Below are 20798 nucleotides of genomic sequence, written 5' to 3'. Positions count from 1 at the left end.
AATTCTGTCGAAAGATTCGAGTATGTGATAAGTGCTAGCTGGGTTTCAAGCCTTTCGGATTACTACAAATAACGGTACTGTGTTGATATATTGCTGCTGTTTGTGATTTTTTTATTTTAATTCAAATATATATGTGCTTTAAAGTTACTTTATAACTGGAACAACTAAGAAAAATCATTAAAATGTCTCAATTTTTAACAAGCCTTTCCAACAAAAACAATCGATATTACCTCATCGACTAAAACAACAAGCGCATATGTTTGGCTTATCGATAGTCTGGGATGCTATTGCAGTTTGTCCACCTCTACTCAATCTGCTCGCGACAGTAAAAAAATCGGATCGAAGTGTAAATCGGTGTGAATTAAATTATTCGCTGTGATGTGATAAAAACTAAACGGCAGCGAGTGCTCGTAATAAACGCGCAAATGTTCGGCGTACAGTGTCCCCAAATCGAAGGACCTTGAAACGAAATTGGAGACCAAAACAAAAGTGACGTCATAATGGTGCTATTTATGTATTTGTATGTACGTCTAGGCATCTATGTATACAAATTTCGCTTAAAATTTTGCCAGTGAGACGCAAACACACAAACACACGCCCGCGGGAACATTAATAGATAAAAACAAAACTAGCAATAAGCTGTAAATCTCGAGTATTTATAAGAAATTCAAGAAAGACAAAGGCAAAGTGACAACTAAAGGTCACAAAACAGCGAAAAAGAAAAACAAATACAACACAAGAACTGTGCGCGCGTGTGTGTGTGCGTGCGTGTGTTTTTAGAGTGTTTTAGCAGACAACAAAGCAATAAAACTCAAAAATAAATTTACAATAGTGTTTTCCGCCTGGCACACTCTAACTTTCGATTTTAAAAGGGTCTACGACAGTGAAACCTTTTTACACCTGCCGTTTGCGTTCTCTTCATTTTTTGTTTGGTTCCTTTATGAATGAACCTTGAAAACTGACCCAGAAATGTATAGCATATAACCAGGCGTCTATATTGCTTTTCATTCCGCATCCAGATCGCCTGCAGAAGTTAGCTGGTAAACATGACACAATAAATTACTAAAAAAGCAAGGCAACGACGATCGGAACGGGTCTAATTTTTATACAAACCCCAACACCCCCAAAGATATCCAAATTAAAGAGCCCTACGATCCACACCCGCTAAGATGGCCAGCGTATGGAAGCGATTGCAGCGCAATTTCAAGCGAGCCGCCAAATTCCAGTTCACCGCATCGTACCACGATCTGCATCTGGAAACCACCGCCAAGTGGTAAGTGCCCCACATGAAAGTGGATTAGTTCATCGGGAGTCCGCTAAAGTAGGCGGGGCGGGTCGGGGGCGGTCTTAAGTGCCTTTCAACTTGAGGGGTTAATAGCAGGTTTCTGGCGGAAATATATCTCGTTTTTAGATTCCTTTTTGTGTATCATTGAAATGAACATATTTTTTTCCGTTTTCATGTAATTTTTGTGTTTCTTCAATACAATATTTTAAAATTACTCCAGTTTTTCTCATGAATGTTTATATTTATTTGCCTTATCTCGCATTTCGCGTCTATTTTTATTAATGAATATATACATATTTATGCGCAAAAAATGTAGTAGTAAAATTGTGTAGTACTACTGCGTTATCACTTGTTGAAGTAACAATATTTCTTATCATTTTCGAAGAAAAAACTAAACAAACACTTATTGTTGAAGATGTGTTTTTCCCTTCATATACAATGATTGTTTCATAAATGTGATAAAATATTACTTTGCATTTAAATATTATATCTACAATATAGCTTTGCATTTATGACTAGTTACTTTACCCTTAGGGTAACATCTTTAATTTACCTTTATCTAAATAAGTACATATTTCGGAGAATATCATTGAGCAACTAATTATATAGTTTAATTCAATTGCCGAGAGGAGTTAGTCATGCGAATAAAGTAAGCAAAATATTGAAAATAGTATAATATTGAAGAGGCTTTTGGCTACTGAATTCCATTTGCTTTCCATATCTTTGTATTTGCAAATGACCCCAACTTTTCCTGTTGACATGAAATGTTTTGTACAGACTTTTGTTAAATAAACCAATCATCGCATACATTTATCAACTGAAGAACCCACATATGCATATAATGACGCCGCATCCGGTGTTCAGAAATTGTTATTCATGGTCTTGTATATAAAGTACATGATCAGAGTTGAAAGAACTTTGAGAAACCAATTTGGCATGAAATGGTTAATAAACATGTGATGGCCAATTTCAGGCGGCCGTCGAACCTCTCTATCGTTTGGACCAGAAGATCTAGACGAGTGGCCAGTGCTCCTTTGCCATGGGAGCCGGACATGATGAACCCCCTGGTGGGCAATATATCCTGGCCAGTGCCCGACAATCACACCATATCCGTCACCCTGTTTAAGGATCCCCGGACACACGAGCTGGAGGACAAGGACTGGACGTTCGTCATCGAAGATGTGGGTTAAATAATGTCATGGAGGCATAGAGTTGCCAGTAATTGGTGTTACCTTCCATTAGGTCACTCCAATGGGCAAGAAACGTGTACTGGCCAATGCTAGCATCAATATGAGGAAGTATGCCAGCATAGAATCCACTCAGCAGAGCTTTACATTAAGCCTTAAGCCAGTCTCGAAGAAGATTACTGCAGCCAGCTTGGAGCTCACGATTAGCTGTGTATTTTTGCGAGAAGGAAAGGCTACGTAAGTCGGCTACCCTTTAAATATCTACTTAGAATGAAGCTTCAGTGATAAGTTTCGATTCCAGAGACGAGGACATGCAGAGCGTTGTCTCCATGATGTCCGTGAACAACAATGATGTGGCGCCTTTGGATGACTTGGAGGATATTCCTGATCTAGATGGCTTTAGTGAAATTACGGACAATTTTAATGACTTTACGCAGCAGCTGGAGCATATGACAACTAGCCTAAATGGCTGCATTGATGTGGCCACGCCTCAAAGTGGTAAGAAATCTTGTACTATAACTTAAAAATAATGTTCTATGTGCTAAAATTCAAGTATTTGTATCTGTTAGTATGTAAAATGAACTAGATCGTATCTATTATGTATATTAAGTGCTAAACATAAGGAGCAGGGAGTTTAAGTATTTTAAAGCTCTGTTTCCGTTATGTAAGGCACTTTGGTTAAGTATGTTATATACCCTGTAAATGGTTTCTTATCTCTAGATCTGAATTCCCAAACTACGCATCTCATGGATGCCATATATGTACACTTGATGATGCATGTATCTAATCCATACAAATCAAAATTACAAATTCTCTGAAACAACAAATTAATTGATTCTAATTATAGCATCTTAGCTTTAGATACTTTGTACAGACACTTCTATCTGACTGAAAACGAAATTATTTCCTTTCTATATCCCATAACATCTACAATCACATCACGTATCTTGAATGGTTTCCTGCAACTTGTAATTTGTGCGTAAATTGTTAAATGTACATTTTCTTTATTTTTCGTTTTCTTTTTGTTTGTCATTATGTAGTACCTTCGTTATCTGAAGATCCAACTCCGTTGGCCGAGTCATTTAATCACTTGCATTTTGAACTAGAAGCCGACGGCAAGCGGGAAGCTGCTAACAAGTTAGACTTGCCCACAGCTGCATCCGGTGGTTCTAGTGGTGCTGAAGAGTCCCTGAAAACGCCGAATGGAGTGCAGCATGTGGTGGACAAAACGCCAATTAAGTCACCAGATGAAGTAAAACAGCCAAAGCAGACGCCGGCGGAGTCACTGAGGTCCAAAACTAACGAGGACTTTGACAAAATGATCACCTCAACGCCACTCGAACCCAACGTAAACAAGGATGATGTGAAGCCAAAGAAGAAGAGGGCTTTATTCTTCACTGAGAAGGAGGATGAGCAGGACTTAAGGGTGGAAAGTGTGAAGGAGGATACCACCAAGACTATCGGCGACAACAGCACCACTAAGGAAAAGCCCAAAGAAGAAAGCCAGTCCAGTAAGGATGCCTCATCCGTGGTGGTTCCGAGTGCAAAGCGCCCTGAACTGCAGCCCCTAAACCTAAAGAAGAGTTACGAGCCCTCGCAGACACCTGAACCCGCACCCGTACCCGCATCTGTGATAAACGAATCGATTGGATCGTGCTTTAGTACGTCTGGCTCGTTGAACAACAGCCTCAAGCCGGTGGAGAAGATCGTGCTGAAGGAGAACACGCCCGGGCAGGATCTGCTGGAGTGGTGCAAAGAAGTTACCAAAGACTATCCCAATGTTAAGGTTACCAACCTGACGACCAGCTGGCGCAACGGCATGGCCTTCTGCGCTATTATTCATCACTTTGTGCCGGAGCTCATGTGAGTTGTCATGATTACGTTGAATTTCTTATCGAGTACTTTATTTACAATCAATTGATTTATTACATTTTCAATTCCAACTTCAAGTTATAATAACAGAAACTGAATAAACTAATAAATGCATTTCAATTCTTAGTGACATGTCCAAGCTGAGCGCCCATGACGTAGTTGGCAACTGTCGAATTGGCTTCGATGCGGCGGAATCATTAGGAATACCTCGTGTAATCGAGCCGCGCGACATGAATATGCTCACAGTACCGGACAAGTTGGCCGTGATGACTTATTTGCATCAGTTGCGGGCGCACTTCACCGGCAAGCAGCTAAAAATCGAGCAAATCGGTGAGCGGATTCTTAAAAATGGTCATTATAATATAATTAACAAACATAAAAATCCTTTTTTTTTTTAGGTTCAACGGCAGACGAGTCGAGCTACGTTATTGGAGATTACAAATCGGACAATTTGTCGCAGAATCGCATTAACTTTTCGCACCCCAAGTCGTTGTTGCTGCATCAAAACTCATTCGATGAGGAGATAAATGGTTCAAATAAATCGGAGCAACTTTCACCCACAAGCAAAAAGGATGTGAAGAATCTGATCCTGTACAACTCGAAGAATATTCTGGACAAGGTGCTGTCGCCCACCAAGGACAAGAATACGATCAACGCATCGCAGCATGCAAATCAGTCGCCGATGCTAAGCTGCCAGACAACTCCGCCGCAGGATGAATCGCTGGATAAAGGGTCACAACCGGGTGGCAAGGAAAACAGCTCCATAACCACCATTGATCCGCTGGCGGCCAGTGTGAGTAAAAGCCAGCATCACAGTTGCCTCGTTGAGTTGAATTTATCCATTGAGTTGTTGCTTTGGCTTTAGCGATTTATTTATTTATCTACTTTGCACTTTATTTCCTAGACCTTTTCAGTTTTGTATATATTGGTTTTTTTCTTGATTTCGCTTTATTTTTGATTTGATTTGTAGCGAATTTTAACGCGCCACAAGATGATGAGCGAAAAAGCCAAGCTGATGATGGAAAAGCGCAAGCTTAACAAAACCAGCGACGCGATCGACGTAAGTAGCTTCTTGCTTAAGCCGCAGTTCGCCGCACGAAGCGCAGCTTATCTCTAGCATGTCTTGTTAAGTTATAGTATTTTCTCAGTTTTAAGAATATAAATACACTGAAAACATTTTTGAAACTTTTTTATGTATTCGTTGTTTAGAACATTACTTTTTTGTGTATAATTACTTTTGTTAAACTAGAAACTTGTGTACATGTGCCACTCATAAAGTGTCGCTTTTCAACAATGATCTACACAGATTTTGTTTCACTTTCTAAGAAAACCTCTTATAAGTTTGTAGTTCTATATTTTTTCATAAAAAGCTGCCTTGTGTAAATCCTCACTTAGTTGTTTCAATGTCTTTGCCCCGGCAGGAGGAGAGGCAGCAGCGTCTGCTGGAACAGGCTCGTCGCCTTATCCTAGAGACTCGTGTGAAGAGCGGTGGTTCTGTTGAGAGTCCCACCAGGCCCAAGCTGGAGCGCACCATCTCGCCCATCCACAATGGAGCCGAGGAATTCTACGCGGAGCACGCGAAAAAGCTGGAGCTCAAGGAGCCAGGCAGTCCTAGTCATAGGTTAAGTGATCCGAAGGTCCTACAATCCTTCAACGCAATAGTGGAGCGCGTCTCACCAAAGCACGAGAAGAGGGTAAGCCTAAGAAATACAATTAGTCTAAGATAATAGCTAGCTTTTGAAGTGCCCACTGTGGCTTTCATCTTGATTGAAATTAATAACTAATTTAAGTCATTTTCGCAACGTTTCCAGGGTGACAAGCTGTCCTACATCGATTCCGAGCTGGAGGCCCTGGAGCGGGAGCAGGAGGCTATCGACCAGAAGGCCAGCAATCTGGAGGCCAAGCTGCGCGCCGTAATGGGCGGCAATCCAAGTAATAATCGTCGGGGTGGCGCTAGAAACAGCAACCCTTTCCTTAGGCTAATCCGAAATAGTATTGGTGGTGGTGATGTGATACGCATTAAGCTGCTCGACTCGGATGACGAGAGCCTTTTTGGTGGAGGTGCCGGTAGTGGTGGCGGTCGGAGCGGGGCGTGCAGCGAGGACGACGACAGGGACACGTCCAGCGATAGTGTCTGCAACTCCGGCGACGAGTTGCACACGAGGCTACGCCCACGGCCACGCTCCCATTCGTGTTTTGTGAATGTGAACAAGAACCATCAATCGACCATCAACACGCCCGCTCATCTGCGCCCGCATCATGTACATCACGTTGTGCCCTATACTCCCATGCTAGACAGTTCCCCGTCGGCGCTCTCCTCGCAGCAGTCTTCCTGTGATAATCTGCCTGCGTGCAGCGATGATGACGAGGTCCTGGCCCTGGCGGCCAACGGTCGTGCGGCCTCGTTGCGGCGGCAGCAGGATCGTCATAGGCGACGCCGTCAGCGGCGGGAGCGGCGCTCCCATTTATGTCACTCTCCCAGTCATTGTGGTAAAGTGCGGCCCATCCTATCATGCCTGTACCATTGAGCTGCCCTGCTAATTGCTAACTGCCAGAGCACTGCCACGCCTCACCGCCTGACTGCCCGGCCGATCGCCCAGATCTTCCGCCTGCTCGCTCGCTCGCCTCTTTCAACCGCATCCACTCGCTCATTCTTTGTGCCGTTTGTTTGTTCCAATTAATGTCTGTGTTTGCTTGTTAACTTAACGGGCAACCGTTCCAACTTGTGTCTAACTATGTTCGGACTTTGTTCTAACAGCTCCGATGATATAACGCTCACTAATCACAGAGTCCTCACTCTGTAGCAGCTTTTGAAACCGGCAAACTACGCCTTCTTAGAATAAAACAAAGCACGAAGCGCCTGTTCTGGTATTGCCTATTTCAAAAACTGTTTTAGAATATTTAAGCCATTTATGTATGGTTGCGACCTATATAGAAAATCAATTTCAGAACAGGCAGGCTTTAAATAATCTTAGTGCTTCACAAAGAAAACCCCCATCATTGCCTTTATGTAACCAGCCATTTAAACATTCCACAGAGACCGAGGAGACAGAGGAGCAACTGCTATCGCAATGGTTTACGCTGGTCAACAAGAAGAACGCACTCCTCCGGCGGCAGATGCAGCTAAATATACTGTAAGTTATCACATAAAACTACTATCGGCTTTCTTTCTTATTATTATGTACACCCTTCAGCGAGCAAGAAAAAGATTTGGAGCGAAAGTATACAATGCTTAATCAGGAGCTGCGCGCGGCGCAATCTGTGGAAGATTGGCGCAAAACGGAAGTCCAGCGGGAAAAGGAGCGACTGCTGCTCGAGGAACTGATGACGATTGTCGACAAGCGCGACCAGTTGGTTCAGCACTTGCACAACCAAGAGATAGCGTAAGTGAAGCACTTTTCCCATCATTTAAATAAATATATATGAAGCTGACCCTCGGACTCGTTTAGGATCGAAGACGACCAGGAGATCGCGAGGAAACTGGAGCACGTGGACATCAGTGCTGAAAAAGACAAATGTGTTCTTCAATAGAAATCGAAATTAACCAAACCTGACTGGAGATTATACTTACACACACTCAATCTTATCTATGTAACTAGTTAGATAACAACTATGTTCAGAGACACGCGATAAGGTCGCGTGGTTTTTGTGGTTCGGTGTCGCTTCTTATGCAATCGTTATATCCAACGACAACAAATACTTGGACCACTTGGTATGGTTATTAAAAAAAAGGTATACTGTGAAACAAAACAAATTGCTTTTGTATTTAAGCAAAACAATTCAAGAAATAAGAACAAAACGTCCGTTAGTGAACTAAGTAAAAAGACAGGCACACGTTTATACACCTATTTACGATAATCAGATATTGGTATTATTTTAAATTAATTGGTGGTAACTTTGTTTCATGTTTCGTTGCTGTGCCATCTGAACCACTTCTAACTTATGTAAGTCCTGAACGCAATAACGATGTGAGATAGGGAATTGAGGAGGCAACTTTTACGTTAGTTTTACTTTAGCATTTATCCCACATAACTAGAAACGCTTCATCCAAAAATACACGTACACTTATATATTTATGAATTACACTTATACAAAAAACCTATCTTACCATATCTTATTTAGACAAGTACATTTGCTCTAAGTTAAGCAAAGCGCTTTAATCATAATTTAAAGGTGGCTTATATACTTATATAATATACATTTTAATTTACTTTGCCCAGCCGAATGTTGTATAAAGAACTGTTCGACCCACGAAACATTAATAGCTAATAAAAAAAAAACGAAAATGCTGTCATCAGCATTGAATAAAACCAAAACCATTCTAAGAAGTCTTATTCGTTGTTTCCTGCGATTGGAGTACCTCCAACAACAACAAAAAATATGCGTCATATCGATTTATTTATTTTTTTGTATTAACAGGTTTCTCAATACAAATACTTAACAGAGGTAATAGTTTTTTTATTCGATCAACAGTTTAGTGTACAAAAATACATTTGTTTAATACAATTAAACGTTAAATTAATATCGTCTTAATTGAGTGATAACATATGTATGTATATATACTCGGAAGCTGCAATATTTCCATGGATCACTTGAGAATTGCTTAAATGATTGCTAAATTAGCAGAGATTTCATCACATTGTACTTGATATTATTTTCGTTTCTCTTGTTCCTTCTAAAAAGGAAGTCTTTTAATTACTCTATAACTGGTCTACGCATATTATCTAAAAGCATGCAAAGAGATTTAAAAGTTCACAACTAAGTGACGTCATGACGGCGCTACCATTGCTCTAGTTCAGCGATAAATAACTACAAAAGAAGCGAAATCAAAGTTGAGTATAGGAAACAGCTACAAAAACAACAAAAGCGAAGAATAGACTAACATTTGGCGTCGCAGGAGATGAGGCAGATCCGTGCGTCATTTCGTGCAGCTCCTCGTCGGTGTAGGTCCGGTTAATAGCCTCGACCTTGTAGTTGAATGTCGCCGATACGGGCTTGTGGTCGGAGAGAGTGTAGTCCATGTGGGACTGATAAGACAGCTGGTTGGCACTCAGGGTAATGCCCGGATAAATGTTGCTCTGCACGCGATGCAAAATCCTATCGCACCAGGCGGGTCGCCGCTTCAAGTTGTAATCATTAGTGCCTTCCACGAACTGCAAGCAAAATGAAATGAACTTTATATGGGTGCTAGAGATAAGGCGACTTAATTACATTCGGCATATTGCCTCATAAATAAGTTGGATATTGCGTTTCTTATGAAATCTGTGGAGCGAATTAAGTGATTGAGTACTCACTTGAGTACTTTTAAGGGGATTCCCCAATGAGACTACGTATTTGTGAATCCCCTAATGGGCGAACTATTTGTTTTGACACGACAAAACATTTTAACATACCGCAAACTTTGTTGATATATGTACAAGAGAAAATATAATATAAATCTTTAAAAAAAAAAGTATATTATAATTATTTCTGCGAGTTGCTTAGATATCTTTCTTTTACAAAACAAAAAGAAAATAATGAACGATAAATTCATATAGGAATCGCATATGCCAAAAGCGGAAATTAAATATTCAAGTGCAGATAAAATTAATTTCACCCACCTCTATATACATTATTTAGATTAAGATTAGAAAGTTCAAGGCAAACGTTGAGTGTAGAGATAATAAGATTGTATATTAGATTGTTACCTTAAAGGTGGGCGCAAAGTTGGGCTGCTGCTCCTCCAGCAAGCTGAAGGCGTTGCCCTTCTCCCGTAGCAGATTCAACTGGTCCAGCTTGAGCAGATCAGCGTAACGCTGGTTCTCCACATCCGTGCGGACATCCCAAGCGGACATATCGCCGGAGAGACGGAAGTTGAGATCGCCAAACCAAAAGACAAAGTCGTGGTCGAATATCCGGCGATATCCCTGCGCATTGTACTTGTGATTGTCCACGATTTGGTGATAGTCTTCGATGCGCTCCTTCAGCTTCTCATCGTGCGCCGCCAGATGAGAGCAGACGAAAGCGACGCCAGTTCCGTAGAGCGAAAGTCGAATGCTCACGGCACCCTTGTTGCCCCACAGCCCTCCAAGTCCCGTGCGCGTGGCTTCTGTCTCGATTTCTTTCATGTGCGGGATGTGCTTGTGCTGTGCGAACATGGTTATGAGAATTCCCTGCAGCTGCTTCGAGTCCACCTTCACGAACTGGTAATCGTTCAGAGAGTCCGCGATCTTCAGCACCCACGGATCGTCATTGAAGATCTTTAGCACCTGCGGTGTGGTGCTCACCTCCTGGAATCCGATCACATAGATGTCGGGCAGCTGGTTATCCGGACAAGTGGTGGTGCCATTGAGGGACAAAAGGGAGCTCAGATCCTGATTTCGCGGCACGTGGGTGCCCACGTTCCAGGTCAAAAGGAATATGCACAGATCCGCAATCGCCGTGGCCGTAACCATTTTTCCGTCGTCTAATTATCTATGATTAATACTTGTTGTTTTGGACGTCACAAGGTGGCTGTTGATGAGTTCACGGGCATCCAAAACAGGTTTACGGATTTGACAGCATCAGCAAATAAAGCGAGGGGCGTTTTGCACACGCAACTTTCATTTATGTAATCGTTAATTCTTCAGCACTAATTTTTTAAGCCGCTTTAATTGGACTAAGAAGCGCTAGTTGCTTGTATTATTTATAGAATTCTCAGATGTCGTTATTTATGTTTATTTGTCCGTCCGTTGCGTGAGCTTAGTGTGACCGCAGCACAACTATTTAAATATACCATAGGCGGCGGCAAAAACTTTATGGTATCTCGATAGTAACGGAGCTCTGAAGCCTATCGAAAACATCGATAATGTTCAACATTATGTATACTGCATATATTAGGTGAACATCTTATATAATTAAGATTATTATTTGAAACACATCATAAGGTACACATTAGATATTATAAAAGTCAAAAATCAATTAAAAAATTTAAAGATATAAGGATAAAAGTTGAACTGTGCTTACGTTCCTTTAAAATATTTTATTGTTTTTTTTTGACACGAGAATACCCCTTTGCATTTGTTTGTGCTAAACCGATACTATCGGCAGCTCGTCAATTTTGTGTGTACACACTGGTGGCTAAGGACTTTTCATAAAAATAAACACTTTGCTTAAACTTACTTTCCGAACTATATTACTTAAGTTAATAGTATGGCTAGCAGCTACGACATACCCAGTTGGTGCGTTGTCAAATTCAGCCGCTGCCTTGCCACAAAATCATGTAGCATTTTATTTATTTTAGGGCTGGAAAACCGCCCACTGGCTTACATCTGGATGTGCTAAAGGACGACAAACTAGTGCAAAAACTGATGGTGGACGAGAAAAGATGCTATCTATTTGGTCGCAACAGTCAGATGAACGACTTCTGCATAGACCATGCCTCTTGTTCGCGGGTCCACTCGGCGTTTGTCTACCACAAGCACCTCAACATAGCCTACCTCGTGGATCTGGGGTCCAGTAGGTACTAAGATGTCTGGTATTTCGAGTAAGCTTATCCATTTACTTTTGACAGCTCATGGCACCTTTATTGGAACACTAAGATTGGAGGCGCACAAGCCCACACAGCTGCAGATTAATAGCACCTTCCACTTTGGGGCTTCTACCCGGAACTACATACTCAGGGAACGACCTTCTGGCCACCACAGCAACATCATGGAAGACCTACCGCTCAGTGAAACCAGCGATGGAGCTCTCCTAGGCCTGCCCGAAAGCCAAACGGAGCTTGATGTGCGTTAGGTTGAAAAAAATCTAATTACTATGTAAACTAACCATCCATTATCCTGCAGAATCTCACAGAATACAACACGGCCCACAATCGGCGCATCTCAATGCTGGGCATTGATGATGATACCAATATGCGAAAGCAAAACGCCTTGAAACAGGGACGGCGCACTCGAAATGTCACATTTAACGATGAGGAGATTGTCATCAATCCTGAGGATGTGGATCCCAATGTGGGACGCTTCAGGAACTTGGTACAAACCACTGTGGTGCCCGCCAAGAGGGCTCGCTGCGACGTCAACCATATGGGCATCCATTCGGGCAATAGCAGTTTGTCCAGTGCCAATGCCGCACATGTGCACCAAATGTTCCAGCAGAGCCTAGTTGACATGAAGCAGCAGCATAGGGAAATGCCTCCGCCCAGTGGAGCGGTGCTCCACTCGCCTACTAATTCCCTGTATCAAGGTCTACCGGCCGAAATGCATGGCAAGGGTGATCTAGAGCCCATCTCCCCGCTGAGCATTGGTTCCAAGTTGGGCCTACTGCTCCCGAATCCTGCGCCTGAAGTGCTGCCAATCTATGACGACGCTGTGGAGACCTCGACATTGGCTCAAAAGTTGGCCGTCGCTAATGCAAACGGTAATAGTTCTTGCGACTATTTGTTTAAAAACTTTCTCATTGTTCATAACACCATTTTAGTTCGTCGCTTTGGTGAGGATCCGCATGACTCGAGTGGCGAGGGCGATTCGCTGTGCCCGCAGAAAAAGAAATACGCCAAGGAAGCATGGCCAGGTCGTAAGCCTATGTTGGGGCAGCTGTAAAGGCGTACTAGCAGCCATGCTCTTAGCAAAATAATTAAGATTCCACCTACGATTTTCTCAACCCTATGATTGACAACATACTTTTGAGTAATATTTGTTTATTAGACTTTCAACGTGAAACAAAACATTTAACATCTTTATCTGATCACATCTTGCAGCTGTGTGGATACCTGGGGAAGGGTATCACATCACGAATGTTTTTAACGCCCGTGACAAGCTGCAAGTAACGCTCAAAGCCCATTCCAAATCCTCCAGTTGGAACTCCTCCGTACTTTCGCAAGTCAACGTACCATTCCAGATCCTTTGGCAGTTGGGGATGGGATTTTAATATAGCAGGATCGCTTTCACGCAGGCTCCCGCCGCATAATTCTCCAACCGCTGGCATGAGGAGGTCTAGGGCATGAACTCGATTAGGATTTGTACGCGAGACTTTCATGTAAAAGGGTTTCTGCTGAGCTGGCCAATCCACAACAAATACGGGAGCACCACAATGGGCCACTAAAAAAAGTTCTTGGTCCTTGGAGAATCCTTCGTTCAGGCTAATGGGAGTCTTAAGATTGTCCTTGTTTTCTTGCAGCACTTGCAGGGCTTCATCGTAGCTCATTATCTTCCACGGTACTTGCAGCCAATGCAGATCGGAGTTCGAGTTTGAATTCCGTTGACAGAAACTTAGGTCCTCGCCACTCGTTTCCAGCAAACGGCTTGTCACGGATTTCAGCATCTGTTCAATGAACCGCGCTAACTTCTCCAGCTCCTCCAAATGCCCAAGTTCCGCTTCAAACATGTAGAACTCTGCTAAATGCAACGGAGACTTGGAGTTCTCTGCTCGGAAGGCTGGTGAGAGGGTGTATGTCTTGCCTAAACCGTATGTCATGGCCTCCAGATGCAGTTGACCAGAGACGCTGAGGAATACTTTGCTATCGAAGTAGCTTTGTTCCATGGGAATATTTGGTCGGTTCATCTGCTTGAGCAGATCTTGGGAGTCCGGTTGTACCCGAAACACTTCTCCTGCTCCCTCGCAATCATTGGTTGTAAGCAGAGGAGTGTTGATCTGCACGAAATCCTGCTCATCCATGTAGTCGTGTAAAGCTTTTTGTGCTTTGTGTCTGACCCTCATCTGGGCGGCCACGAAATCTACGCGGGATCGAAGATGTAGATGCTCACGTACATATTCAGGTGGATGTTTCTGTTTGGGACTGAAGGGATAACCCTCCTGCAGGCGTCCTTCAGCTGGGTAAAGAAGGAAAAGCTTTAAAAGATCGCTTCATCTTGTTATCACACATACTTAGTTACCCAACATTTCCACCTGATTCGCATGCAACTCGAAGCTGCCATTTGGAGCCACTTGAATTTCACCGACCGCTGCAATGACGCTGCCCGGAGCCAAGTGCTGGTTTTCCGGAGTCCGGGGCACCACCACCTGGAACCTACTGCTCGTGGAACCATCATTGATGTCAAGAAATGTGTTGTTTTTCAACCGGCGAACGTTTTTGATCCATCCCTGTTTAAACGTGTGAATTGTAAATGAAGAAGGAGTTGAATTTGATATTCATGGAGCCCACCTGTATGGCCAAAGAGTCGCCTGGCTTATTTGTCTTTAATATTTGAGATATCCGTCCGGATTTGCTGTAAAATCGTCTCAAGAATAACATCTTTATTCTTATTTTGATTCTGTTGCAGTCAGCGGTGCCAGATCGTTCGAATTGCTATTGCTGTGATATATTTAAACGGCCGCACAACGGTCACACTAACAATTCGTCACTGGCGCTTGTAAAGTAAAATTCCAGTTTTATTAGTTTTTTAATGAAATAGCATTTAAAGATGTCTTCATTGGACGCAGACACCGTGCTGCTGAGCATTTTGTTTCTCGTAGTTATCGAGAATGCGCTGGAGATCTATATATCGCTGCGCCAGGTGAGTTTTTCCGTTGTGCCGGCATGTTCTAGCCAGGCGACATTTGGCGAGGAATTTTATCAATGCGAATGATAAATTTAGAGTGGCAAATGTTAATTGGCCGCCTCATGTCTTGCCCCCATTAAATGATTTACCCTGCCGTCGCCACCAGGTGAAGGTGTACCGAACTGCACTGAAGGTGCCGGCCGAACTGACGTCACACATGGGCGAGGATACGTTCCATAAGGCGCGGAAATATGGTCTGGACCAGGAGAAATTCGGCATCTTCAAAGCGGTTGTTATGGATGTGGGCCTGCTTTGCATGGAGCTGTACATCGGACTGATCGCTGTGCTCTGGCAGCTGTCCGTCCAGGTGGTGGATAAACTGCAGTGGGACTCCAAAAACGAGATCATCGTCAGCTGCGTTTTTGTGCTCATCTCGAATGTATTGAGCACTTTCAAGGGACTGCCCTTCAAGATCTACAAGATATTTGTGCTGGAGGAGACGCATGGCTTCAACAAACAAACGGCGAGATTCTTCGCTTGGGATCAGCTCAAAGGCTTTCTAGTCACCCAGATCCTCATGATTCCCATCACAGCGGCTATTATCTTCATCGTTCAACGCGGCGGCGACAACTTCTTCATCTGGCTGTGGATCTTCACAGGCGTTATATCGCTGGTTCTACTCACTTTGTATCCGATTTTCATTGCTCCCCTGTTCGACAAGTATACTCCGCTGGAGAAGGGTGCTCTGAGGCAATCCATTGAGGATCTGGCCGCCTCGCTCAAGTTCCCACTCACTAAGCTTTTCGTGGTGGAGGGATCCAAGCGCTCCTCGCACAGCAATGCCTACTTCTATGGCCTCTGGAACTCGAAGAGGATCGTGCTATTCGACACGCTGCTGCTAAACAAAGGTAAACCGGACGACTCCGAATTGTCAGAGGAAGAAAAGGGAAAGGGCTGCACCGACGAGGAGGTGCTGGCTGTTTTGGGTCACGAGCTGGGACACTGGAAACTGGGACACGTCACCAAGAACATCATTATCATGCAGGTTCATCTCTTTCTGATGTTCCTGGTCTTTGGAAATGTCTTCAAGTATCCACCATTCTACGTGGCCATGGGATTCCAACCTGGTACTCGGCCCATTCTCGTCGGTTTGCTAATCGTCTTTACCTACGTGCTCGCGCCATACAATGCCCTCATGAACTTCGCTATGACGATTTTGTCGCGACGATTCGAGTATCAGGCTGATGAGTTCGCTTTCAAGCTGGGATTCGCTGAGCAGTTGGGTCAGGCCCTCATTAAACTGAACGTTGACAACCTTGGCTTTCCCGTTTACGATTGGTTGTACTCGACATGGAACCACTCACATCCGACTCTACTCCAGCGCCTGAATCGGCTCAAGGAGCTCAAGGAAGAGAAGAAACTGAACTAAGACAGCTCACTTCACAGAAGACCAAAGTTTACACTATTCCCTTTGATTAAACGTACACAAAATAAAGTAAGGGGACTTACCCCAACAAGCTATTTAAGATTTTGCAATGTGGAAACATCTATCTTATGTGATTTCCAAAACATGTAAGCTAGTAGTTAAAAATCCGTCAATAGATTCAAAATGATTTCCTAACGGAGCTTCAAAATTAAGAAAATATGACTAACATGTCAAGCCGTTGTCAGAGGATTCCAACATGTCGGCATACTTCTGGGATGATCCACTAGCAATACTCTACATTATCATAGCTTTCTTGGTTCTGGAGAATCTATGGGGCGTATATCTGATGCTGCGGGACGTAAGTGATGAGCTCATTTTTCGGGTATATTTTGGATTTATTTGCTCTTTCAGATACATGTGGCCTACAAAACGCAACAAGTACCGAATGTTATCAGCCCCTATCTACCACAGGAGCTCTACGACAAGATGCGCGTGTACAAGATTCACAAGGGCTGGTTCACCATTGTCCACAACCTGTTTACGGCAGTTATATTGGGTGTTATGGAGCTATACTTCGGCTTCTATGCCTGGCTGTATGGAGTGGCTGGAAAGTGCGCCTTGTCGAAGTGGATGGAGCACGAGGCTTGCGTATCCGTCATCTTCGTGCTTCTCCTGAGCGTGTATTTCTGGCTTAAAAGCGTGCCGGCTATGATCTACGAGAGCTGTTGTATCAAGAGTTTGCAACCCAGGCCAAAACCACCGTGGTGCTCCCGCATCTGTCACTTTGTCGTTGACCTGGTTGTGGGAGCGATGGTTACCACCTTGGTGGTGGTCGCCCTGGTGTTCATGTTTATCGGCTTGGGGCCCTATGCTCCCCTGGCCTTGTACCTTCAAATGGTGATCCTGACGATCATCATACTCCTCTTGATTCCATTTTTGATCCATCCATTTGTGGGCCAAAGTGTGCCCCTGGAAAACTCGAATTTGCGCACCCAACTGGAGTATCTTACGCGACAAGTCGGTTTTCCCATGAGTCAGGTGCGCATCATCCGTGTGCATGACCCTAACACAGGAAGTAATGCCTTTTTCTACGGATGCTGCTGCCTGAAAAGAATTGTGATCTTCGATACATTGCTGCTCAATAGGGGCAAGTCAGATCTATCCCAGCTGACGGCAGAGGAGCTGGGTAGGGGACTGGCAGATCCTCAGGTGGTTGCTGTGGTGGCCCACGAACTGGGTCACTGGAGGAATGGACATTTTTACAAAGCTATCATAGCGTTCCAAGTCCATCTCATACTGACTATCATGCTGTTCGCGCTTATGTTTTCCCATGGGCCCATCTATCAGGCGGTGGGATTCGCACCCGGTCTCCAGCCGACAGTCATTGGATGCTTAATCATCTTTGGCTTTGTATTGATTCCATACATGACCCTGTCGAACTTCAGTATGCTGAGCATGACGCGTTGCTTTGAGTACCAGGCGGATGAGTTTGCCTACCGGCTCGGATATGGAGGAGAACTTCGACAAGCGCTGCTCAAACTATATGCGGATAATCTGGCATTCCCCGTTTCGGATCCTTGCTACTCCAGCTGGAATCATACGCATCCCACCATGCTGGATCGGCTGAGTCGTCTGGAAGAATTACGACGTTAGGCGATATATTTTTAATCGGTGTTTCTTAAACATAGTAGCTTCTGATTGAGTTATCCGTCTTGGGTAATATAGATATATACAATATTTTACAATAAGTAGACATTGTTTGTTGGGGGAACATGATAAGTTTTGATGGCATTCTACGATACTTGGCCGAAAGTAGATCCACTCATAGTGCTGGTGGTGTTATGTCTGATCGTGTTAGTTGACCGGATATGGGAGATGATACTCACCAAGAGGCAGGTAAGTAGTGGATTGGTTGTTCCACCGATTAAGAACTGATCGCGGATTTCGTTCACCAGCAATTGGTGTGCTTGAATGCGATTATGGTGCCGGAGGAGCTGAGAGGAATCATTCCGCCGGAGATTTACCATCGGGCCCGCATCTACGAGCTACATAAAACGGAGCTGCAGCTATGGAAGTACCTCATCGACTTGATTATTACGCTCTGTGAGCTGATATTGGGCTTCTATCCATTCCTCTGGGGCTTGGCTGCGATGACTCTACAGAAAGTAACCTCCCAAGAGATCTGGATCACCTTGATCTTTGTGTTCTACCTGACCATTTACATATGTGTAAGGTTCCTGCCGGTTCTGATCTATGACAAGTGCCTGCTGGAGTTGCGGTATGGGATGTCGGGCAAGTTTCCATGGTACCTCTACTGCTGCATTGGGGCAATGTCCATTCTCCTAAGCCAGCTCGTCCTGCTCCCTTTGGCGGCGGCCATTGTGTTCAGCGTAAAGTTCATTGGGTACTACTTCTTCCTATGGTTCTGGCTCTTCTGGGCTGTGTTCACCCTGTTGCTGGTATTTTTTTTGCCTTACTGCTGCATTCCGTGCATTGGACGACAGGTGGTTTTACCAGAGGGCACTGCCCTTTATATGGAGGTGAAGCGGGTTTGCGATGTGGTTGGCTTTCCCATGAAGAGGGTATTTATCATTAAGACCCGGACGATGCAGTATAGTAATGCCTACTTTTACGGGAGCTGCTGTCTGAAAAGAATTGTGATTTTTGACACCCTGCTACTGAACAAGGGCAAGGAACCCAATGAGATCCATCCCTATGAGGTGGGCAGAGGTCTGACCAACATCCAGGTGGCGGGCGTGGTGTGCCACGAGTTGGGTCACTGGAAGCACGGACATTTCTACAAGGCGACGATCATCATGAAGATTCACTTCTTTATCACCATGGGACTCTTCGGATTGTTCTTCCACTCCCCGCAGCTGTACATGGCAGTGGGCTTCGAGGCTGGCGTTATGCCCATCATTGTGGGTTTCATCATTGTTCTGAAATTTGCCCTGACTCCATATCTCACGTTGGCCAATGTCCTGATGCTATGGAATCTGCGTCGCTTTGAGTATGCCGCCGATAAATTTGCCCATCGCATGGGATACTCCATTCAACTGAGGATGGCGCTGGTCAAGATCTATGCGGATCACATGAGTTTCCCAGTCTACGACCAATGCTATGCTCGATGGCATCACACTCATCCCACGATTCTTCAGAGACTGGCCTATCAGCAGAAACTGGATATGAAGGCCATGAATGCCGGAACCTATTAATCTTAGTAGTCGCCGACCTATACATCCGTTTGATTTTGTACATTTTTCGAGATATCCTGTAAAATTGACCGTGTTACCATGACTCGAAAAAAAATTGCTACGTCCCGCTGTGAAACTATTGCCAAATTGGTGGTCAGCGTCGGCAGTGGGTGAGTTTTGCAAATGCCAAAGGAGGAAGCTTGGATGAAGGACCCTTCAAGGGAAGATCTCAAGCTCTAATGGGGTCCTTCGTCCTTCTCATATGTCAAATTGAATAGGCATCTTTGAGGTAGTTCTAAAGTATACAGAAGTTAATACAGTTTCGATTCATACCATTTAAATTATTAATTTCCGAATTTAGTGCTCTTCAAATAAAATCCATTAGCGAAACCTTTCTTACTTATGCAGATGCTACAACAAGATCCTTCTGCGCGAATCCCTCGTGGCTGAACTTTCAAAATGGCATGATGGAAGTGGGACCGATTAGCAAACCGAATCCCCATGATTCCCAAAAGGAGGCAACCTCATTTCTGGAGCGACATTTTGGAAGCAAGCGTCTGGACTCTGAGCAAATGAACGCGGAATTTCAGAACAGGAAGACGATTATCTGGCACACTTGGCTGGTGGAGAAGGTGAGGTTTCCTCCAGCTCAGTGTGCGGTCATCAAGGAATGGAAGGATCCCGTCACGGAGACTCTGGGCACTTGCTATTGTTCCTGGCACTTGCGGAGCTGCATGGCCTGGCAGCTTATTATCAGTAATCGAATGACGGAGGCCAAGTGGTAACTACCTTGTATCTAATGTTATTAGTAGTTACCTATAAAGTTCCACCATAGCTTCTGTTCGCAAATCAAGAAAACGATGGACATTGTCAACTGTCTCGTTGACTCGGAAGTGGAACAGGAGAAAACAGTAAAGGATTGTTCTTCCCCCTTAGCCGTGTTAACCGAGAAAGTGTTTGATGCCACTGATATGCTGAAGAAACTGAATGATCTTCTAGAGCTCCAGGAGAAACGCAACCGGAAATACAAACGCCTGTGTGTATAGAAAAAAATAAGAAATCGAAAGACTGCTATTGGAGTGCTGACCCCTTGATGTCTGCATAGATTGTATTGTATTTATTTTATTAAAACATTTCTGCTGTATTTCCATAGTGTTAGACATATATCCATTTAGATATTCGATATTTCGTATCTTGTTTCATATAGAAGAAGAAAGTCCGTTTCGAAGCTTTACATGCATGTGGTTTTGAACAATATCTTAGGATTAGCATAAGTATGTTATCATATAGAGTTGTATCGTAATTAGTATATTTATATGATAAGTTGGCATTTTGTTGCATGGCGTCTTTACTCAGGGTTTCATTTTTAAAGGC

The 20798-nt window shown here is 43.8% G+C and overlaps 8 protein-coding genes across 16 annotated transcripts; 6 read left to right on the top strand and 2 right to left on the bottom strand.

Moving 5' to 3' along the window:
* Positions 1 to 292: 292 nt before the first annotated feature.
* Positions 293 to 8429, top strand: LOC117135702 (EH domain-binding protein 1). Of its 6 annotated transcripts, none has more exons than XM_033296117.1 (14): positions 295 to 524; positions 1020 to 1273; positions 2259 to 2466; positions 2528 to 2709; positions 2774 to 2970; positions 3582 to 4335; positions 4472 to 4674; positions 4743 to 5137; positions 5315 to 5404; positions 5766 to 6038; positions 6156 to 6276; positions 7382 to 7478; positions 7539 to 7727; positions 7794 to 8429. In XM_033296117.1, exons 2-14 carry the CDS (start codon positions 1170 to 1172, stop codon positions 7873 to 7875), a joined length of 2895 nt encoding a protein of 964 aa, XP_033152008.1. In that variant the 5' UTR covers positions 295 to 524; positions 1020 to 1169; the 3' UTR covers positions 7876 to 8429. The 6 variants fall into 6 exon arrangements, with proteins under 6 accessions (XP_033152003.1, XP_033152002.1, XP_033152004.1 ...); XM_033296116.1 differs by having other exon boundaries at positions 3579 to 4335; XM_033296114.1 differs by having other exon boundaries at positions 3513 to 4335.
* A 352-nt stretch (positions 8430 to 8781) lies between these two features.
* On the bottom strand, positions 8782 to 11072 carry LOC117135703 (phosphatidylinositol 4,5-bisphosphate 5-phosphatase A). 2 transcript variants are annotated; one of them, XM_033296119.1, is made up of 3 exons: positions 10032 to 11072; positions 9228 to 9497; positions 8782 to 9153 (listed from the first exon to the last, which is right to left on the bottom strand). In XM_033296119.1, exons 1-3 carry the CDS (start codon positions 10776 to 10778, stop codon positions 9124 to 9126), a joined length of 1047 nt encoding a protein of 348 aa, XP_033152010.1. In that variant the 5' UTR covers positions 10779 to 11072; the 3' UTR covers positions 8782 to 9123. The 2 variants fall into 2 exon arrangements, with proteins under 2 accessions (XP_033152010.1, XP_033152009.1); XM_033296118.1 differs by having other exon boundaries at positions 8782 to 9497.
* A 353-nt stretch (positions 11073 to 11425) lies between these two features.
* LOC117135812 (nuclear inhibitor of protein phosphatase 1) lies at positions 11426 to 13032 on the top strand. 2 transcript variants are annotated; one of them, XM_033296316.1, is made up of 5 exons: positions 11426 to 11543; positions 11606 to 11820; positions 11876 to 12090; positions 12150 to 12723; positions 12784 to 13032. In XM_033296316.1, the coding sequence occupies exons 1-5, from the start codon at positions 11515 to 11517 to the stop codon at positions 12903 to 12905; spliced, it is 1155 nt and encodes a 384-aa protein (XP_033152207.1). In that variant the 5' UTR covers positions 11426 to 11514; the 3' UTR covers positions 12906 to 13032. The 2 variants fall into 2 exon arrangements, with proteins under 2 accessions (XP_033152207.1, XP_033152208.1); XM_033296317.1 differs by lacking the exon at positions 11426 to 11543 and having other exon boundaries at positions 11732 to 11824.
* An 11-nt stretch (positions 13033 to 13043) lies between these two features.
* On the bottom strand, positions 13044 to 14590 carry LOC117135808 (probable asparagine--tRNA ligase, mitochondrial). Its single transcript, XM_033296310.1, has 3 exons — positions 14468 to 14590; positions 14199 to 14406; positions 13044 to 14135 (listed from the first exon to the last, which is right to left on the bottom strand). Exons 1-3 carry the CDS (start codon positions 14555 to 14557, stop codon positions 13051 to 13053), a joined length of 1383 nt encoding a protein of 460 aa, XP_033152201.1. The 5' UTR covers positions 14558 to 14590; the 3' UTR covers positions 13044 to 13050.
* A 52-nt stretch (positions 14591 to 14642) lies between these two features.
* Positions 14643 to 16325, top strand: LOC117135810 (CAAX prenyl protease 1 homolog). Its single transcript, XM_033296313.1, has 2 exons — positions 14643 to 14819; positions 14971 to 16325. Exons 1-2 carry the CDS (start codon positions 14727 to 14729, stop codon positions 16231 to 16233), a joined length of 1356 nt encoding a protein of 451 aa, XP_033152204.1. The 5' UTR covers positions 14643 to 14726; the 3' UTR covers positions 16234 to 16325.
* A 98-nt stretch (positions 16326 to 16423) lies between these two features.
* On the top strand, positions 16424 to 17909 carry LOC117135811 (CAAX prenyl protease 1 homolog). The gene is made up of 2 exons (XM_033296314.1): positions 16424 to 16588; positions 16642 to 17909. Exons 1-2 carry the CDS (start codon positions 16487 to 16489, stop codon positions 17881 to 17883), a joined length of 1344 nt encoding a protein of 447 aa, XP_033152205.1. The 5' UTR covers positions 16424 to 16486; the 3' UTR covers positions 17884 to 17909.
* A 51-nt stretch (positions 17910 to 17960) lies between these two features.
* On the top strand, positions 17961 to 19467 carry LOC117135809 (CAAX prenyl protease 1 homolog). The gene is made up of 2 exons (XM_033296312.1): positions 17961 to 18126; positions 18186 to 19467. The coding sequence occupies exons 1-2, from the start codon at positions 18016 to 18018 to the stop codon at positions 19443 to 19445; spliced, it is 1371 nt and encodes a 456-aa protein (XP_033152203.1). The 5' UTR covers positions 17961 to 18015; the 3' UTR covers positions 19446 to 19467.
* A 36-nt stretch (positions 19468 to 19503) lies between these two features.
* Positions 19504 to 20725, top strand: LOC117135815. 2 transcript variants are annotated; one of them, XM_033296321.1, is made up of 3 exons: positions 19504 to 19594; positions 19833 to 20205; positions 20260 to 20725. In XM_033296321.1, the coding sequence occupies exons 2-3, from the start codon at positions 19889 to 19891 to the stop codon at positions 20468 to 20470; spliced, it is 528 nt and encodes a 175-aa protein (XP_033152212.1). In that variant the 5' UTR covers positions 19504 to 19594; positions 19833 to 19888; the 3' UTR covers positions 20471 to 20725. The 2 variants fall into 2 exon arrangements, with proteins under 2 accessions (XP_033152212.1, XP_033152211.1); XM_033296320.1 differs by having other exon boundaries at positions 19505 to 19594; positions 19810 to 20205.
* The last annotated feature ends 73 nt before the right edge of the window (positions 20726 to 20798 follow it).

This window comes from Drosophila mauritiana, chromosome 2R (assembly GCF_004382145.1).
Source record: "Drosophila mauritiana strain mau12 chromosome 2R, ASM438214v1, whole genome shotgun sequence".
Classification (NCBI taxonomy): domain Eukaryota; kingdom Metazoa; phylum Arthropoda; class Insecta; order Diptera; family Drosophilidae; genus Drosophila; species Drosophila mauritiana.
The sequence above is the reverse complement of the archived record's forward strand: the minus strand, read 5'-3'. Positions and strand labels throughout refer to the sequence as shown.

What these genes read in the sequence shown, in the direction of transcription:
- LOC117135702 (XM_033296112.1), top strand. Translation starts at nt 1,170, where the DNA reads ATGGCCAGCGTATGGAAGCGATTGCAGCGCAATTTCAAGCGAGCCGCC. An exon ending in CTGGAAACCACCGCCAAGTG is followed by an intron (nt 1,274 to 2,258) that starts GTAAGTGCCCCA and finishes GGCCAATTTCAG; the next exon opens with GCGGCCGTCGAACCTCTCTA. An exon ending in CAGATGCAGCTAAATATACT is followed by an intron (nt 7,479 to 7,538) that starts GTAAGTTATCAC and finishes TACACCCTTCAG; the next exon opens with CGAGCAAGAAAAAGATTTGG.
- LOC117135703 (XM_033296118.1), bottom strand. Translation starts at nt 10,778, where the DNA reads ATGGTTACGGCCACGGCGATTGCGGATCTGTGCATATTCCTTTTGACC. An exon ending in ACTTTGCGCCCACCTTTAAG is followed by an intron (nt 9,498 to 10,031) that starts GTAACAATCTAA and finishes TTTTGCTTGCAG; the next exon opens with TTCGTGGAAGGCACTAATGA.
- LOC117135812 (XM_033296316.1), top strand. Translation starts at nt 11,515, where the DNA reads ATGGCTAGCAGCTACGACATACCCAGTTG. An exon ending in AGCTACGACATACCCAGTTG is followed by an intron (nt 11,544 to 11,605) that starts GTGCGTTGTCAA and finishes TATTTATTTTAG; the next exon opens with GGCTGGAAAACCGCCCACTG. An exon ending in CCTCGTGGATCTGGGGTCCA is followed by an intron (nt 11,821 to 11,875) that starts GTAGGTACTAAG and finishes TACTTTTGACAG; the next exon opens with CTCATGGCACCTTTATTGGA.
- LOC117135808 (XM_033296310.1), bottom strand. Translation starts at nt 14,557, where the DNA reads ATGTTATTCTTGAGACGATTTTACAGCAAATCCGGACGGATATCTCAA. An exon ending in GCGACTCTTTGGCCATACAG is followed by an intron (nt 14,407 to 14,467) that starts GTGGGCTCCATG and finishes ACGTTTAAACAG; the next exon opens with GGATGGATCAAAAACGTTCG. An exon ending in GAATCAGGTGGAAATGTTGG is followed by an intron (nt 14,136 to 14,198) that starts GTAACTAAGTAT and finishes TTCTTTACCCAG; the next exon opens with CTGAAGGACGCCTGCAGGAG.
- LOC117135810 (XM_033296313.1), top strand. Translation starts at nt 14,727, where the DNA reads ATGTCTTCATTGGACGCAGACACCGTGCTGCTGAGCATTTTGTTTCTC. An exon ending in TCTATATATCGCTGCGCCAG is followed by an intron (nt 14,820 to 14,970) that starts GTGAGTTTTTCC and finishes CGTCGCCACCAG; the next exon opens with GTGAAGGTGTACCGAACTGC.
- LOC117135811 (XM_033296314.1), top strand. Translation starts at nt 16,487, where the DNA reads ATGTCGGCATACTTCTGGGATGATCCACTAGCAATACTCTACATTATC. An exon ending in TATATCTGATGCTGCGGGAC is followed by an intron (nt 16,589 to 16,641) that starts GTAAGTGATGAG and finishes TTGCTCTTTCAG; the next exon opens with ATACATGTGGCCTACAAAAC.
- LOC117135809 (XM_033296312.1), top strand. Translation starts at nt 18,016, where the DNA reads ATGGCATTCTACGATACTTGGCCGAAAGTAGATCCACTCATAGTGCTG. An exon ending in TGATACTCACCAAGAGGCAG is followed by an intron (nt 18,127 to 18,185) that starts GTAAGTAGTGGA and finishes TTCGTTCACCAG; the next exon opens with CAATTGGTGTGCTTGAATGC.
- LOC117135815 (XM_033296320.1), top strand. Translation starts at nt 19,524, where the DNA reads ATGACTCGAAAAAAAATTGCTACGTCCCGCTGTGAAACTATTGCCAAA. An exon ending in GTGGTCAGCGTCGGCAGTGG is followed by an intron (nt 19,595 to 19,809) that starts GTGAGTTTTGCA and finishes AAAATCCATTAG; the next exon opens with CGAAACCTTTCTTACTTATG. An exon ending in CGAATGACGGAGGCCAAGTG is followed by an intron (nt 20,206 to 20,259) that starts GTAACTACCTTG and finishes GTTCCACCATAG; the next exon opens with CTTCTGTTCGCAAATCAAGA.